At 45.7% G+C, this 17,428-nt stretch overlaps 3 protein-coding genes across 4 annotated transcripts; all 3 read right to left on the reverse strand.

Moving 5' to 3' along the window:
- Positions 1-22: 22 nt before the first annotated feature.
- On the reverse strand, positions 23-1,639 carry LOC306821801 (E3 ubiquitin-protein ligase TRIM39-like; the record flags this gene model as incomplete). The annotated part of the gene is made up of 1 exon (XM_079340374.1): positions 23-1,639. The coding sequence occupies one exon, from the start codon at positions 1,637-1,639 to the stop codon at positions 23-25; it is 1,617 nt and encodes a 538-aa protein (XP_079196500.1).
- Positions 1,640-3,111: 1,472 nt separating this feature from the next.
- LOC306821658 (adhesion G-protein coupled receptor G1-like) lies at positions 3,112-13,309 on the reverse strand. 2 transcript variants are annotated; one of them, XM_079340203.1, is made up of 14 exons: positions 13,167-13,309; positions 13,040-13,078; positions 12,893-12,947; positions 10,967-11,057; positions 10,312-10,440; positions 7,653-7,820; positions 7,519-7,573; positions 7,334-7,425; positions 6,467-6,585; positions 5,256-5,545; positions 4,064-4,166; positions 3,671-3,963; positions 3,428-3,585; positions 3,112-3,223 (listed from the first exon to the last, which is right to left on the reverse strand). In XM_079340203.1, the coding sequence occupies exons 1-13, from the start codon at positions 13,246-13,248 to the stop codon at positions 3,470-3,472; spliced, it is 1,632 nt and encodes a 543-aa protein (XP_079196329.1). In that variant the 5' UTR covers positions 13,249-13,309; the 3' UTR covers positions 3,112-3,223; positions 3,428-3,469. The 2 variants fall into 2 exon arrangements, with proteins under 2 accessions (XP_079196329.1, XP_079196328.1); XM_079340202.1 differs by having other exon boundaries at positions 3,112-3,585.
- Positions 13,310-14,012: 703 nt separating this feature from the next.
- LOC306821802 (adhesion G-protein coupled receptor G2-like) lies at positions 14,013-17,170 on the reverse strand (the record flags this gene model as incomplete). Its single annotated transcript, XM_079340375.1, has 4 exons — positions 14,013-14,160; positions 14,913-15,238; positions 15,922-16,027; positions 16,819-17,170. 4 exons carry the CDS (start codon positions 17,168-17,170, stop codon positions 14,048-14,050), a joined length of 897 nt encoding a protein of 298 aa, XP_079196501.1. The 3' UTR covers positions 14,013-14,047.
- Positions 17,171-17,428: the final 258 nt, after the last annotated feature.

Below are 17,428 nucleotides of genomic sequence, written 5' to 3' on the forward strand. Positions count from 1 at the left end.
TGCTCATTATAAAATGAGATATTTAGCTCTTTTGGACGGCAGAGATCCTCAGCGGTGCAGAGTTGTCCCCCCGGTCGTTAAAACAGGGACTGAAGAACGGACAGAGGTTTTCCGTGAAGCAGCAGCCGGTGAAGGAGTAGATCAGATCTGCGGCGTCCACGTTGTAAAAGGAGACCAGACCGTCGTCATAGTCGACAAACACGCCCACTCTCTGAGGGTGGGACCTGACGGGGAGGAGGACGTCAGGGTCGGCGAGAGCCACGTACTCGTCTCCGTTCCTCAGCTGCAGAGTCCAGTACCCGGCTCCCGGACACGACGTCACCTGTCCTTTCCTGTTGGCGGACACGCTCACGACGCCTAAATCCCACTTGGTTTTCCCTCGGACCTCCACCTCGTAGTAGAATCTTCCAGCGGAGAAACTCTGCTTCCCCAACACGATCACACAGAAGGAGAATCTCTCCGGATTGTCCGGGAGATTCCTCACCTCGTCGCTGTGATTGACTTCTTTCCCGTCATCGGACAGAAGCAGTTTCGGGTGCGCTGTGTCCGCATCCAGAGTTATATCCACCGCGTACCGCTGCACCCTCTGCAGCTCGGCTTCAAGAAGCTTCTCCACCCCTCTGCTGAAGCTTTCTTTGAGTCCGGCCACAGCTCTTGCTAAAGTCCCGTCATGCGAAGGCTGACGGAGGCTGACCTCGGTCTTGGAGGGCGGCGAGGCCTTCAGGGATGAGAATGTTGTGAGGAGTGTGTGGTGGTCGTCGGAGCGTGAGAGCTGCTCCACCTCATCGTGTCTCTCCCTCAGCTCGGAGATCTCCTGATTCAGCTCTGTGATGTAGTCCTCCGCTTCTTCAGCTGTGGCTTTCTGCTTCTGTCTGACCTGTTCGGTTAGGTCGCTCAGACCTGCCTCCACCAACCGCGTCAGAGCGCTGAAGACCTGCACGCCATCGGCTATCTCTCTGTCTGCAGCCTCCCTGCTGAGGGAAGCTGCCTGTCGGAGCTCTTTTATCTTCAGCTCCCGCTCCTGCACCCTCTGCTGAAACTCAGCCTGCATCTCCCCGAGCTCCGCCTTCTTTCCTTCACTCTCTTGAGTCAGAAGAACAACGTCATGGGACTCGTGGTCTGTTTCTGCACAAAGCCGACACACGCACATCTGCTCGGCCTTGCAGTACAGCTCCATCAGTTGGCCATGCTTCGTGCAGATCTTGTCTTCCAGGTTGTCGAGCGGCTCGATGAGCTTGTGCCTCGTCAGTCCTGTCACCGTGCGATGCCGCTCCAGGTGAATCTCACAGTACGAAGCCAGACACACCGGGCAGGACTTCAGGGCTCTCAGTCTGACCCCGGTGCAGACGTCACAGGGAACCTCTCCAGGTCCAGCCATCTCTGACGCCCTCTTTCCCGCTGCCTGTTTGAACTCAGCAGCCATCTCATTGATGAAGGTGTTGACATGAAACTGAGGGATCAAGTCGAAAATCTTTTTACAAACGGGGCACTTGCACTTCCTGTTGATTTTCCAGTCCTGCGTGATGCAGCTCTTGCAGAAGTTGTGACCACATGGCAGGGTGACGGGACGGTCGAACACGTCCAGACAGATGGAGCACAGGAAGTGGGCTTCGGACAGCAGACAGCTGGCAGCTGACATGTTGAACACTGTGAGACAAGAAACAAGACACAACGAGCACGATGAGTCACGTGACCACATGTATTTAAAACACGTGATCGAGCTGGGCGAGCGTGAGGAAGCTGCAGGTATTTTTTCATTTTATGATCCTGAGGACGTGCGCTCGCCGTGCACGGTCGTTGAATTTTTAACATCCTTATAAGGGCAATACAACACGAGCATATTCCGATCATAATTCACGTTTAACAGCCGCCTAACTTACTATCAATAAGCAGTAAATAGGAGGGCAAACGCTTAGTGAACGACCTACGAGCTGAAGACTGTGGTCATATCAGAGAATCAGCTACACGCCGCTGAGATGAGAAGATCTGCCTTTAGCGCCTCGTGTAGCTCAGCACAATCACAACCCCGACAAAAGAGCAGAAAACATAATGCAGCTGTTATTTACATGCTCCGAGGTCGTGTGCAGAAGTCACAGGATATAAACAAAACCGCCCCCTCTGATTGGCTCGAGCTGAGTTCTCCAGAGATTATCCCCACCAGGAGTCTGGCATGAGAAAAAAGAGTGTGTTTGTGTTCACACATGCAGCTCCTCTGGGAAAAATGTGAAGTTTTCTGCATGTGTGAAAGCTGCTGTGAGAAAACTGTAACTCTTTGTATCTGACATCTTCACTCAGCTACAAACATTTAAAATCAGAAATAGGACATGAGAAAGTCTTCTCTCTGATGGGCTTGTTTGCTTTTGTAAGTCACACAGAGACTCTCCTCGTCTCTCTCTAACAGTGAACAGTGTTAGAGCTTCTTTGTGGGGTCAGTAAAGTTGTAATTTAATCAGAGAAAAACATGAACTTACCCCGTGTGTGCAGGACTCCTAAATGCCGGGTGGCCTGTGTGCTGTTTCCTTCAACCAACAGGTTCTCGTGCTGCCTGCAGCCCAACTGTCACTCTGGGGGGATGTGAGGCCTTTAATTAGAAAGGGGTCCCCCCTTCCCCCTCCCCCCCGAGTCCATTGTTTGTCTGTTCTTCTTTATTTAAAGGGACCATCCTGGAGAGCTGATCAGCAGGTTGAATGAGAAGTGAGAGAGAGTCTTTTTACCATTCTGATTGTCTTTGTTTCACTAATGGTGTAAAAGTGGAACGAGCCTTTTCCTTACAATCAAATTATTATGAAGTCTAGTTAGCAGCACTACAGACGTGCACACGTTTTGCTTTAGCACTAATCATGGAAACTAAAGTGACAACTCGCACAATCACAGCAAACACAGTGTGACATCACGAGCCCAAACTTCAGGTTTCCTTTCTTCACTTTGGAGTTTTCCTAAAGATCTTCAATTCTGTTAAAAATACGCCGACATGTAGACGAGGCCTTAGAGGGTCAGTAGTCATCTATTGTCGTTACCATTTTGAGTGAAATGATCAATGCATATCACATGTTCAATATTTGGTTCAGTTTATTTGTGGAAAACAAAATGTTAAAACATAAAGATAAAAAACACACAAACAACACGTCTCAACTCTGAAACACAAAACTAAAGGAGACCAAAGCAGACACCGTCCTCAGGTTAGCACGAGACAGCATTTCCATCGACGGGACTCCAGCGCCCCCTGCAGGAACAGACGGGTTTCGTCCTTTAATATTTACAGTCCACGGTGCCGACTCTGAATCGCTCCTCCAAGAATAACTGACTCAGGTTTGTATTTTTAAAGAGTGATCATACATGAAGTCGTCAATCAGTACGGGGTTTTTTAGTTCATCAAGATTTTATTTAAAGCACAGAGGAATTAAGTTATTGAGATTGCAGTAAACACCTAATATAGGCAATGGATAAAACATTAGTCTCAGTGGAAGGATCAGTTGTTAAAACTTGTCGTGATCATTTTCTGGGAGGAGGACGGGTCTTTGGACGAGGAGATGTCAGATCGAGATTTGCAGCTTAAAGCGAAAGACCACAGGAACACGAAGACACCTGAGAAGATAAGAAGGGTTTTAAATCTCTCAGAGGAGGATGAATGCAGAGTGCAGACTTCATGAGTGGGGGGCATCACACTGACCCTGCAGGCAGTTGAGTATCGTGAACACGTAGATCCCCGGCAGGGAGACGTAGGTGACGCTCGCTAACGCCCATGGTAGACCCAGCACCCAGCTGAGCCCGAGCACCGTGGCACAGTCCTTCCACAACCTGGACCTGTTCTCTCGATCCATCTTCTGCCTCCTCAGGCCCCACATCCTGAACACCACCAGCCCCAGCATGCAGGAGTTCCACAGGATCACCAGGCATGGGAGGGCCACGGTGGTGATGTAGCTGACCACCAGCTGCTGCTGGAAATCACTGCTAATCCAGCATCTGCAGGTTAGCCACACAAAATCCAGGATTAACCGCTGCGTGTGAAATGAACCAGAGCACAGATTCAAAGTGCTTCTAACAGACGGTCTTTATTTCTTACATGTTTGCTGTTGAATTATGAGCGTTTCCATCCTTCAGGTTCAGTCTGTATTTACCATAGACGCCGGAAATGCCACAAACCACTGCAGTCAGTGTAGGAAGTCCTGCATGAAGACAAGAAACACAAGTTAATTCAACCTGTGGAGAGTCTGCGTGTTCCTCTTTCACACAGTCACAAACGCCAAGTGGTTCAGGAAGATCCTGATATTGCAGGTTACACTCGCACTAACCAAAGTCCAGTTCATGAGAGAAGTGTGAGCGCTCGGATCAAGACTCAAGCACGATACACTTCCTTAAATTTAACCTTAAAGGGACACTTCACCCATTTGCATGAAGCTTGCATGAAGTCCAGCCCTTTCTTCATGTGATGCAATATGACACTTTTTGCATCCATGAAGAAAACTTTCAAACAAAGAAAAACATATTTTTCTCGTCTCAGGGCAAAATGAGGGCTGGATTCACGACCATTCAACACTACTAGCATGTTTCTAATGATACACAGCTTCATAAATGGGTGAAGTATCCCTTTAAGATCACAGTGGCAATTCTACAGTCTCTTGGGCAGCTCCAACTAATCTACCTGCGTCCTGACGCTCCTCCTCTTCATCCTCCTTCAGTGGCTTTCACTGATGAACTTTGGTTTTCAGATTCATGAGATGCTGAGCAGGTCAGTGAGAGTGAGTGCTGCCAGCAGGGGGCGCACTGGGGAGGGGGGGGGGGGGGGGTTCCTACTGTCTTTGAAAAATTTGCACATTCAGCTGTAGTTTAAAGATTTTCAGCCCACATGGGGCCCTGAGCAGTTTCCCGCCTTGCACTGTTGAGACACAGCATCTCTGCCCATGCACGCCAGCCTGGACCACATGACCTCCCCAACAAACCCTCTACTTCCTCTTTTGTGAGTGATGTCACAAAAGAGCAATATTTTCCAGCTGCTCTGTGATATTTTCCTCACGAGGATTCACGAGTTTCACAGGAGTCTCTTAAAATACAAAACATTTCATTCACTAAGTTAGTGCCTTCTATTTATTTACTTGTGTTTAATACTTCTGTTGTTTTTTAGAAATGCACATCTTTGCACGGTATCTTGAAAGTTTTGTAAGTCTGAACTTTTATTTTTATCCTTTATATGTTTGTATATATCTTAAAAATCTTTCTGCTGTTAGTTTACACCGATGACCTTGACTTTGACTCACCCCATCCAACCACGCTGAGTTTGAGCAGGTACCTCCTGACGTAGATGTTAAACACTCGGACCAGCAGGAGGTACAGGTGGAATCCTTCCAGAGCGGTCCAGGTGAAGGTGGCCAGCAGGGACCAGTGTAAAACCAGACCCAGACCCTGACAGACCCAGCCCCCCTTCTCCTGCTCCTCGCCACCCAGCCGCCACGCCCAGAAGCAGCACAGCAGGAAGCTGAGGTGCAGGCAGAACAGCGCTCCCGTTAGATGCATGTGCACGCCGATGGCCTTCTCTGGACGCCGTCGACTGGAGAGGAGAAACGGTTCATCATCATCATCACATGCATTCAATGGGTTAGAGTAAGTGACCTACTGTAACCCCAACAGTTAATTAATAATAATAATTGTTAACTAATAATTTAAAAAAACATCGAACAAACCAGCGTTCATGAACTGAACGAAAACAGAAAGTCAAACAAAATAATGAAAAAAGAAAGTGTAAAATAACACACTCACACACACACACACACACACACACACTCACACACACACACACACACTCACACAGTGAATGACCACAGAGCTCTAACCAAAGCAGCGTGATAAAGTAAAAGGTAAAACCTCAGGTTCTTAGATATGATCTTGTGGTCTTGTACAGGAAGGCGCAGAATGAAACCATTTGTTTGACTTTATTTTGGTATCTGAGCGCAGAGCGAGAAGAGGTTTCATCCCTTGATTATACATCGACGTGTTTTAGCCTTAACTTAAAATAAAATCAGAGTCAGCTCTCGTTCCCTTTAAGAACCTGCTCGGCTGATTCACTGCTTTCTACACCTCAGATTTCAGTTTTTGCGGAGTTCAGTCTGCTTTTTTTTCACAGATTCGACATGTTAATTAATTAAAGTTTTATATTGTTTGTTTTTAACTCCGCTTGTGAGGTGTCCTTGGGTTTTTTGAAAGGCGCCTATAAATAAAAAAAATAAATAAAAAATGTTGAATCGGTGCTGGCGGTCGGTGAGAGGATCCTCTCTGATTGGCTGTTCGAGGGTTTCATTTGTAGTCTCTCTTCTCCTGTGTTGCCTCCGCCTCTTCTTTTCTTTTTCCACTGAAGGGCTGACCACTTTTCATCCGACATTATTCTCGATCTTAAACGTGGTGCACGACAGTGGTGTGAAAATGTTCTTCTCAGTTGTTCAGGTGTGAATATGAAGTGAATTCAAACACTCACTGTTGACAAATGTAGATGATCAGACTGATGATGGTGAAGAAGACGGACAGAGCTGACCCGACCCAGGTGATGTAGCTCAGGTTATCAGCGCTTCTTTTATCCACTGAGAGTTCAGGGTTCTGAAACAGAGACAGACGATCAAAGGTCACTGTGATCACGGCTTTCATCCCATTTAATAATCTATGATTCTCTGATTGTGTTTCAATGCAAACATGCCATCTATGGGATTCAAATGTTCCTCAATTATTATATAAAATTACAGGGTTTTTTTTTCATTCCAACCCAGGAGACTCTGTCACTGCCCCCCCCCCCCGGTCTGAATGAATCATCAGTGTTTCTGAGCTTTGGTCTAAATATAACATGAATCAAACAGCAGAGGAAGTTTGTGACCCTGCAGAAACCAGCTCTCGCTGATCGCTCCGTTTTGGTGTGTGTGTCTCTTTAAATGCTACAAGCTCCCCCTTGCCCCGCCCCTCTGTTCTGCAGGGTACGCCCAAGAGTTCAGCTTTAAGCTACCATGGCAACTCGTCATCCTGCCCCCTGGGGGAAAAAAAAACATGGCTGCTGGAGACAACACAGGAAGTCATGTTGCTTTTTGGATCAAGCTCTGAATTTACCTGGATGACTGAGAACCTACACGGACGAACTGAAGCTCTACGTCAAGCTCTCTCTGCATCTACGTGTCTGAATGTGTTTGTGTCGAGTAAAATAACAAACTGTCACCAAGCCTAAAAAACAAACACACCCCCGGGTGCTAACAGGAGTGCTTTTCATTTGCTTCTCAAACAAAGTGAGCGCTGGGTGATAAACTGCATCAGAGGGAGAAATCTGAGCTGCCCGCTAAGAAGCTATGTGCCACAAATTTACCACCAGCACTGCAAAGAAGCTCATGTGGTTGCAGCTGCAGATAGATTCACTCCCGGTGTTGTTGGTTTCACAGCCGTCTGTGCTCCAGTACCCTACAACACAAACAGCAGGTTCATGGGTCAATGAGGAGGAGGTGTTCATCCAAGAGAAGATATCATTGAACATGTGTGGACAGTGAAGTGAACCTGTTCCATCCCCGTCTGCAGCCTCATACCAGAACACGCAGGTCCCAGCGTCCACCTGAAACACCTTCAACATCAGAGCAGATCTTCACATGTTCAAAGTGTCATGCTAGCACATCAGCTGTCCTTGTTTTTACCTGTTCGTTGCGCAGAAAGGTTAATCTGACGGGCTGTGAGAGGTTTGTGACCGGCTTAGTTCCCGCCCTCACCACCAGCACGAGCCCCCCCTTGACCTCTCCGTCCTTCCTGCTCGGCCTGCGGAGTTGAATGCGTCCTCTGCTCTGTCCTCCCCGCGGTTTACTCAGCTGTAAGGGGAAAACACACCAGAGTTATCAGAGGGGGATTTCTGCTCAGCTTATCTTAACTAACTTTAATTTAAGCCAAATAACTCGCACAAAGTTTTAAGAAGCGTTTGATTTATGTAAAGTTAGGAGGAGCGGTGGCTGAGCGACAGGTGGAGATTGTTTGCACAGCTCTGAATGTAACAGATTATTTAAAAAAGTGTTTTTTTATTGTAACTACTTATTCTGTAACTTCGTACAGTGTTAATGCAGCTGTGTAAACATGGGGTTGATTGGTTTCTAAAGAGCTATTTGAGTTTATTCACACCTTTTATTTTCAGCCTGTGAGCTCTGAAGAGTTTAGTTTAGTCTCACATGACAAACCGTAGCACATATCAACAAGTTTTTTTTTCTCGCTAAACCATTCTGGTTAGTACAGCTCAAGCTACCATAACAAGAAGCGTCACGTCCACAGAGATGAGGAGAAGCCTGTCGTTACTGGTTTGCTGTTTAGCGGCTGTGATGCAGGTCAGCTCACAGCAGATATTTAGAGTTCACTCTTTATTGTAAACGGCCCATAAATGCTCCTCTTCTCTTTACACATGTACAGAAGTGTTTCACATTCATGTGGGGATTTTTTTTTCGTATTGCAAGATAGATTTCGTTAAAAAGAGAAACAAGTGAAAAAATAAAATTCCCCAAATGAATGCAACACAGTTTTGTACTTTTTGTGCAGATGCAATTTAAAAACATGTAAAAGCGTCCCCTGCTGTCTGTGAAGATTTCTGCTGTTTGTTCTCTTACATTTATTTATAAGAAACATCCTTCACACTTACAGCCTATTTAAAACCTGCTCCGACAGTCACAGTCACAATAGTCTCTATATGTGTTGTTTTTATTCACACCTGTGACTGGCTGTCTGTTGTTGGGCGCGTAACCAGGAAGTGTTTTTGTGAAAGAGATGAAAAAAAGTGACAGTATGTCACCATCCTGTTTTTCAAAGAACATCAAACCGTCACATTAGCGTTCATAACAGCTCTCTGTCAACGCATGCAGCCCATTTATGGAAATTAATGCAAATCATTAATGCAAAGCTGGAGAAGGTCGGCCCGCTTTGAGTCAACAGAGAGGGCGAGTTTTACTACACAAACATCAAGCCGTGTTGCAGACTTTCATCCTTTTCAGACTAAACGTGACGTCACATTGAACGATGTACGATGATCCGAACTCCTCGTGTGCAGTTTAGTAAGGTTGGTCAAACTAAACCGCCCAATCAGAGCTCGCCAGCCAGCCAACAAGCGGCGTAATAGACGTAGTTTTGAGTCCTAAAACCAGGAAGTGAGTTAGCATTTTAGCGCCGTGGTTCTAACCTCTAAAAGTCGATGTGGATTTTGAATGTGTTTGTGTTTAGACTGAAATAAGGTCTGTGGTTAACACAAGCTGAAGAGATGTTGACGTTTTGTTAGACGAGATAAACTACGTGCGCTAAGACCCCACTTGTGAATTTTAAAGTTTTTACGTGAACTTTAAACGGCGGTTGCTAACGAGTAGCTAACTGAAACTACAGTGGTTGTCATGGAGACATTAAACGTCATCACGCCGGGAACTCTCTCCCTAATCCTCCTTACAGTCTCTAGTCATGTGTTTCAGTGCTCTTGTAAATATTAGGTTAATAAACAACTTATTAAGCTAACGTTTAGCTAGCTTGTCAAATCCGCTGATTAGATCGATGAAGCATAACGGCCGTGACGTCATTACAAACCGACCGTGGTGTAGTTAGCTTGTAGCATAACGTTAGCTTTTTACTTCTCTGGGCTGCATTAACTCTTCAAACTTCATATAAATGATGTTCATCTGTAAAGATTATCCCGCTGAACAAAACAACAACGCGTCAGAAATGTGTGTTTGACAGAGATTATTTTCTGCAATGATCCAAAATCCAATGCAAAAATCCCAGAGACGAATTTACGTAGGAACCACCGGCGCCATTTTTTCGGGTTGGCCTACAAAAATACGTCATTACTATACCAGTCTATGTGCTGAAATAACAGCAAATAACATTAAAATTATCACGCAGTGTTATTCGAGTTTACTAGTAATAGACCTTTGCATGTTGTTGATTAAATATATTTAAGGACCGACGGTTGAGCTAGCTTGATGATAGCTTGATGATAGCTGTTGTTCGTGTGTTCGCCTGTTTTGACGTCATGTTGATAAAGTGAATAAAAATACAACCAGGAGTTTGTATGTTGTGTTTTATTTTGAAATTCGCCGGATATTCTGTGCTTTTACTTGTCTGACTTCCTGTCCGGGTTGTCACATTCTATCTAGCTCGATGCGTGCTTGGTGCGCAGTCCGTCGGAAATACACTTGTATCGTATTCCAAACGCAGCGGAGCGACGTGGCGCTGGGTGCTCGCTAACGAAGCCCCTTCTCTATGAAGGGGGGGAGGATCTCAGGGAGTGAGCATGTCTCGCCGTGAGGTCACGAAAATTGACTTTACTGGATGACTGACCTTAAAGTGACTGCTGTCGATCAGAGTGGCCACCAGCAGCACCTCGCCGTCTGTCACAGCCGCTCCCATGCTTCTCTGGAGAGCCGAGGCCGGGATGTGAACCCGGTGCTGAGCGAGAGGCCCTTCAAACTAAAAAAAAACAACAACACATAAAGTCCAGTTTGAGATGACAGTTTGTCCAGTTCCACTGCCCGCTTCCATCGCTGCAACACCTGTTGACCTGATAACTGCTCTCATATCTGGCAAACCCAGGGGCGTCCAAAACGGCCTTCCAAGCCCCGCCTACCTTCTCTGGTCCAATCAAATCCAGAGCATTCAGGAGCAGAATCTAAAGTTAGAAGGAGGACATACTGGCTGCTGCATTGTTGTCAGAGAAGCTTCAACACAGCAGGTTTCCTTCATGATCACACAGGAAGAGAGCAGCTCTCTGATTGGTCCTTTAATAACCATCGTCCAAATTAAGAGGCGACAAAAATATGAATTTTGGATGAAGATGGATAAAATATCCTTCACAACCTCGGAAAGATAAAAGACAAAAACATGTGACGTCCTGAGCTCCTTCATGTGTGAAGACGACCACTCTCCTCGTGTGTCACTTCATGTCAAACATTTAGTTAAACCTCTGGAGAACAGCTGGAGAAGAATACGCTCTCACCTCCTGAGAGGAGTTCACTGTCGCCCGGAAGAATGGAGGGCCGAAGCGACTTTTGGAAGGTTCACAGGTGGCAATCATGTCCTCATAACACCTGCAAACAACAACAACATTCACAACTATCACACAGAGTTTTAGACAGTGCAGCACTATCGCTCTCTCGGCTTCAGTACTTGTTGTAGGTCACATGTTGGTGTGAGAGAATATAATCTGCACTGAGAGGAAGATAAAAGATCTGTAACTCCACCAAGCAGCCGTTTCAGCGCGCTCGTGTGTGTTGGAAAGTGTTTCACGAGACGTCGTTGGAGTTCTGCTCAAACAGAGACAGACGAGCAGCCGCTCACTGCAGGCACCAGTTAATCGAACCAGCGTGTCCTCGAGCACCCACGCAGGCTGGGATTTGAACCATTAACCTCCACACTGTGCGGCAGCAGGACCAGTGTGCTGCCTGCAACAGCTGGTTGTCTCCTCTTCAGATTAATACATCATCTACTTCTTTTTAATACATAATATATAAACAAAACATTTTCTTTAAATGTCATTTGTACACTCGTGTTAAAAACTGCAGATTTCTTTGTATTCAAACTGAATGTTTCCAAGCACACAGGACTTCCTGTTTCTGACCTATATAAGACAATTGCATCATCAATTCAGCGTCCTGATAATAATCTTGTCATTTGTCATCGTCAACCAACAAGACCTGTGACATTTGAATGATTAAGTCTTTCTGTGCGGTGAAGATAATTCTGTTTCCATCGCAGTGTGTTGAAACGTCTTCACCGCAACCATGTGATGACATCAACCTTCGGTTTTAGGTTTACACAACTCGACCTTTGACACCTAAATGGTTTTTCCACGGAGTTAACACGTTTCAACACACTGCGGTAAAAACACAGGAATGCAATGACCAGGTGAATTCAGTTCCTGAAAAGCAGCGATGACGAGCAGTTTGCTTGCTAACCTGCGAATCAGAACCTGCTTGGATTTCCCTCGGGATCAATAAAGTATCTATCTATCTATCTATCTGAATCACAAGCTCGTCTTCTTGTTGTGAGCCTTAAATATTCAGCTGCTAGCAAACGGGCAACACGTGGCCCTCGAACTTCCTCACATTTTTGGGCCTTAAATCTTTTTTCTAAACGCTTGCACCCAGACCTACAGAGTCAGCTCCCTCTGTAGTAAAATATAATGTATATAATAATGTGTGTAAGTCGCTCACACAGACTCAAAGAGGATGGTCACTTCTTTATGAGATAGGACGGTGGAGTCGAACATTAGAGAGAGAGAGAATAACATGTTAAATTTTGCTATAAAAATGGCTTTTATCAATGTGTGTGTATGTGGCTTCTGGTGCTTCTGGAGCCAGCCTCTAGTGGACACTTGATGAATTGCAGGGTTTTACACCTCAGGTTGCTGGTTGGGCGTCGCCCATTTCTATTTACCGTCTATGACGCCGACACATCTGAAGGACGACACTTCTGCTCGCTTGCTGCGAACTTCACAGGAAAAGAAACAGAAACTGCAGACACCTCAGGGATTTCATTTCTTTTCAGGTTACAAAAGAAAGAGAGGAACTGAGCAATAGTTTTAGTGAAGGATTACTTTTATGAAAAAGCCAGATTACTTAATTTAAGGAAACAAACGCGTTACGTTACTCGTCATTAAAAAAAAGTACTTCTCTAATGGATTACATTGAAAAGCTTTAGCCCCAAGTCTGACCCCTGGTAATACAATGTTAGAACGTTAAAGGACCTGCCTGTCATTGTGTGCGCCCCCCAGTGGACAACTTGTTACCTGCAGGTTTCTAAAGAAGCATCTGTAGTGATTCCTGTCTGTTTCATAATCAGCTAAAAACTCTAATCAACTCTCTGACACGTTAAAAACAGATCTGATCTACAGCTTGAATTCAGTATTCACAGGCTGGTTTACCCGGTCCAGGGGAGGCCGGTATTTTGACAGGCGCTGATGACATCATCACACTTATCTAACAAAAAAAAACAACAAAAATGTCGTTAAGTTAACAGAGTGCATAAAAGTGATTTAACACACACTGGAAACATTTCTGTCTTCACTTACTGCTGATTGTTTTCCCCTCAGGATGAGATGATCCTCGACCTTCATGTATTCACAGTAAAAAGTTTTTTTTAGACTTTATGAACACAGAGTCATATTTAAAATAAGCAAACACAAACGAACAACTCACCGCCAGCTCGGGTCTCGTGGAAGCAGACGAGACAGACGATTAAAACAGTCCTCCACATCTTGTCTTCACTGATGTTACTCATCTGTGTCAAACATCGCTCTGCCTGTTTGAGGTCTGCATGATGAGGTGATCACCAAGTTTCACATCCCCACACACGACACGCTGGCGGTGGCGGTGCAGCTCATATTAACAGGAAGTGACTCATAACAAATGTGCTCTAAGAGGCGTTGCTTTGACGAGAGCAGATTGAATCTCCATCACTGACCCTCTGTACGACATATCTAAACATCTTTTTACATCAGCTGTTCATTTTATTCAACCACGATGACTGAAGCTCTAATCTTAGAAACAAAGACGTTTCTTAACGTTACAGTTTCCCTTCAGACTCCAGAATTTAAAACAAAGTTCTTCATGTTGTTCGATGCTCATGACCTGCAGAGGAAGTGAAACTTTCAAGGTTTACAAGAACATTGTGGCAGATCATGGGGCGCCGGTGGTTGAGTGGTTTGTGCAGAAGTTGTAGTCCTGGAGGCGGGGCAACCCGGGTACAGATCTGATCTGTGGGGTCTTTGTCATGCCATTCCTCTCTCTCTCTCTCTCTCTCTCTCTCTCTCTGCTTGATTTTTGACTCGATCCTCTGTCCCGTATCTCCAATAAAAACACAACTTTTCCAGTGTTACAGTGAAACTTTATTTAAAAACACACAATGTTCAAAATAAATATACAGCTTTAATTTGACGAACGATTCGGTAAAATGTGAGCAGAAGTTCAGTTTTTTAAGGTTCAGAACTGTAAGATTATATTAAAAGTAAACAGTTCTGAAGCTACATGGAAGAGTTTTTTTTATTCACACAGACTGAGGGAAGCAGCAGGAAGGGGAACTATTCGGATTTGAGAGTCGTGTCCTTCACAGGAGTTGAACTCAGCCTTTCTTCCATTTCTCTCTTCCTCTGCTTCTTTGTTGACAGACAGATCCACAGGAAGATGAAAAAACCTTTCAAAGAGAGAGAGAGGGAGACGAATAAATTATAAACGGGTTAGGGTTAACAGTAACACGAGGACAAGCTACAAACTATAAAACCTTAAATACACGCTTCCTGTCACATGTTTGAATGCGTTAATTTATCGGTTATTGATTATTCAAATGTCACATATTATGTAAAATCCTCTTTAAGTTCCTCTACTCTGTCTACAAACCCCCCAATCATCCTCTCCATCTTCTGCCTGCTCCACTTTTCAGAAAATGTGTGCTCAAACAGGTCGTTTGGAGATGTTCCCTTCATGACATCACAAAGGGCAGTAGCCCCTCCCCCAGGTGGGTGACACTCCCACAGCTAGGTGTTTGTTCTGCCCTCTGAGTCTGCCTTCTCACCGTAAACAATAGGACATGGAGCCAGAAAGCAGCGAGTACACCCGAGCCCTTCCAGAGAGGGGGCGTGGTCAGACACAGCTCATTTACATATTTAAAGCTACAGACACAGAAACAGCCTGTTCTGAGCAGGGCTGAAATAGAGGGGTTTATAGACATGATCAAATACAGGATCAGAGTGGATTTACAACAACACACTTCACACACATGATGAAGAGGAGCGAGGACACTGATTTCACCTGAAGAGGAGGAGATGTGAAGTATTTAAAGGATCCTTTAGATTTTATATTTTAATTTCTTGTGTTATCATTTGTTGGTTGTGTATTTTTTGTGTGCTTCTACCACATCAAATAACATGGTTCAGACCGGCTCCAGACCTTGGGTGGAGTTGAGTATGCAGAAGAGATAGAGGATGGGGTAGTTGACGTATCCTGAGCCCATGAAGGCCAGACCCCAGGTGGTCCCCATCAGGCAGGTGAGACCTAACACGGTGAGACCGCTCCTGCATGACTCCCTCATCTTCTGCGGGTCTCTCCAGGTCTTTCCCTCCTCCCCCTTGGGCTGGGGCCGGCTCCTGACCACTTGTTTCATCTTGCAGATGCTGGAGGCCACCGACACCAGTATGCCCGAGTTGAAGACGAATATGAGGGAGAAATAGACCAGGTTCACCGAGTAGAAGAAGGAGTCGTCTGTGATCCAGCAGCTGTGGGACAGAACACAACGGGACTTCAGGTCCGATATGAAGACGTTATGATATGTCATGGCTTGTTACAGGAAGCTGTGTTAAATACTGCTGAGTCATGCATAGCAACTGCCTGTTATTCTTCGACAGCATCCTGTTGTTCAGAGAAATGAATGGTTACTAAGGACGTGGCTCGACTCAACGACTCTCCAGGACAAACTGTGATCATATCACTTGAAAGAAGTCTGGTTAATATGACGCAGGTCTGTTCACCATGAGAGAACGGACAAAGGAGAGGACAGCTATGGAGGTTTAAAAGACTTGAAAAAACAGCACGCTATGAATCTATGAATCTGAAGATGTGACGTGAAAGATGGGAGGACGAGAAAACATCAACACACTCTGACAGTAACGAGTCAGAAACACTCAGATCTGTTCCCCTCGTGTCGCTTCACCATCGGTGGAAAACTTCAGTATTTTGTGAGGAATGAAAACTAGTCGAGCTCATTTTATGGAGGCTACAGAGTTAGCCGTTGCTACGCACGCAGCTTTGTCGATTCCAACTGATCCCTCAAACATACTGTGAGATAAAAGCAGAAAGTATGCACGAGCATAAACACACAGTGAATGAGCGACTCCTGCTCTGTCTCTGTGGGAATCAGGGAGCTTTCAGGTCTTCATAAAGTCATGTAGCTTTTACTCACATGGAGTTGGTTTGGTTCGTATCAGACATTGTCACATGTGTCAATCCATAAAACTGTTTGACGTCCTTCAATCCCAAAGAGACGCCAACGATCAGAGCGGGGACCCCTGAGAACCACACACACACACACACACACACACACACACGCACACAGGACAGCTGTCCTTAAATCCTCTGAAGGTGAGATGTTAAAAAATGCACCATCCAGTTGTTGATGCTTCGGAGCCTCCCAGATCTGGAATTGTACATCGGTATTTTTTTATTTATTTTTTTTATATACTTTATTAATCCCGCGAGGGGAAATTCGGTTTTCACTCTGCATTAATGGAGAGGTCTCAGAGTGAGGGCGCAGCGGGCGCTCCAGAGCAGTTTTTGGGGTTCGGTGCCTTGCTCAGGGGCACCTCGGCAGTGCTCAGGAAGTGGATTGGCACCTCTCCAGCTACCAGACCAGTTTCCAGACTTGGTCCGTGCCGGGACTTGAACCGGCGACCCTCCGGTTCCCAGCCCAAGTCCCTACAGACTGAGCTACTGCCGCCATTATAATGATTGATATTAATGATTCCAGGCCTGGCTGCCTCCGACAGACTACCTGCACTAGCCAATAGGAACGCACAGTCCGGGAGGTGCCAACAACCGGATGGTGAAATCTTTTAAATCCTCACTACAAATGGCAGGTGTGTGGTCTCACAGTCTTTCTGTGAGACCACACACATTGCGTAACGTGGAACTGCAGGGGGGAAACATCGACTACGGCGAGGACACCATAAAAAAAATATGAAGGCAGAAAGATCGACATCAGTGGCTCAGCGGGTTTTTCCATAAAAACTTCCTCTTTCGAACGAACACATGTTCCTGGTGGTTTCTGTTTTCAGATAAAAGCAGCTGACTGTAAACTCACCCCATCCAGCCAGAGACAGTTTGAGCATGTAGCGCTTGTAGTGGGTGTTGAACACCTTAATCAGCATTAGATACAGGTGAAGAGCCTCGATGGCCATCCAGCTGAAACAGCTGAGCAGAGAGTAATGCATGACAGCGGCCACGAACACACACACCCAGACGGGCTCCAGCGTGGCCCCCCACTCTGTCAGCAGGAAGCTGGTGTTGAGCAGGAACAAGGCTCCGCTCAGAGACACGTGGATGGAGATGGAGTGATCGGTCTTGGTGCTCCTGAGGAAGAGACAGGGGGGGGGGGGCTCAGTTAGCCCTGCAGCTAGCTCCAGACCCCGAGGACCCAGACTCAGCTCCCCCATGTCAGAGAATCCTGAAACTCCTTGTTTGTTTACTTTCATTTCAGAGATAACTGTGACCCTCTTGATTTTCATGACTCTCTTTCTCTCTATTCGCAGTAAAACAGCAGAGTCCTTTTTAAGTCATTAAGTATTCGATTTGCATGTCGGAAAGAAGCCTGATGACGAGTATGAGACAGATGAATCGTGTCTTTGTAAAGTGCATGGCTATATTTAAAAAAGTTCATCTCCTCTGTTATCACGCCAAGCACACAGTTCACC

Source organism: Symphodus melops, assembly GCF_947650265.1.
Source record: "Symphodus melops genome assembly, chromosome: 3".
Classification (NCBI taxonomy): Eukaryota; Metazoa; Chordata; class Actinopteri; order Labriformes; family Labridae; genus Symphodus; species Symphodus melops.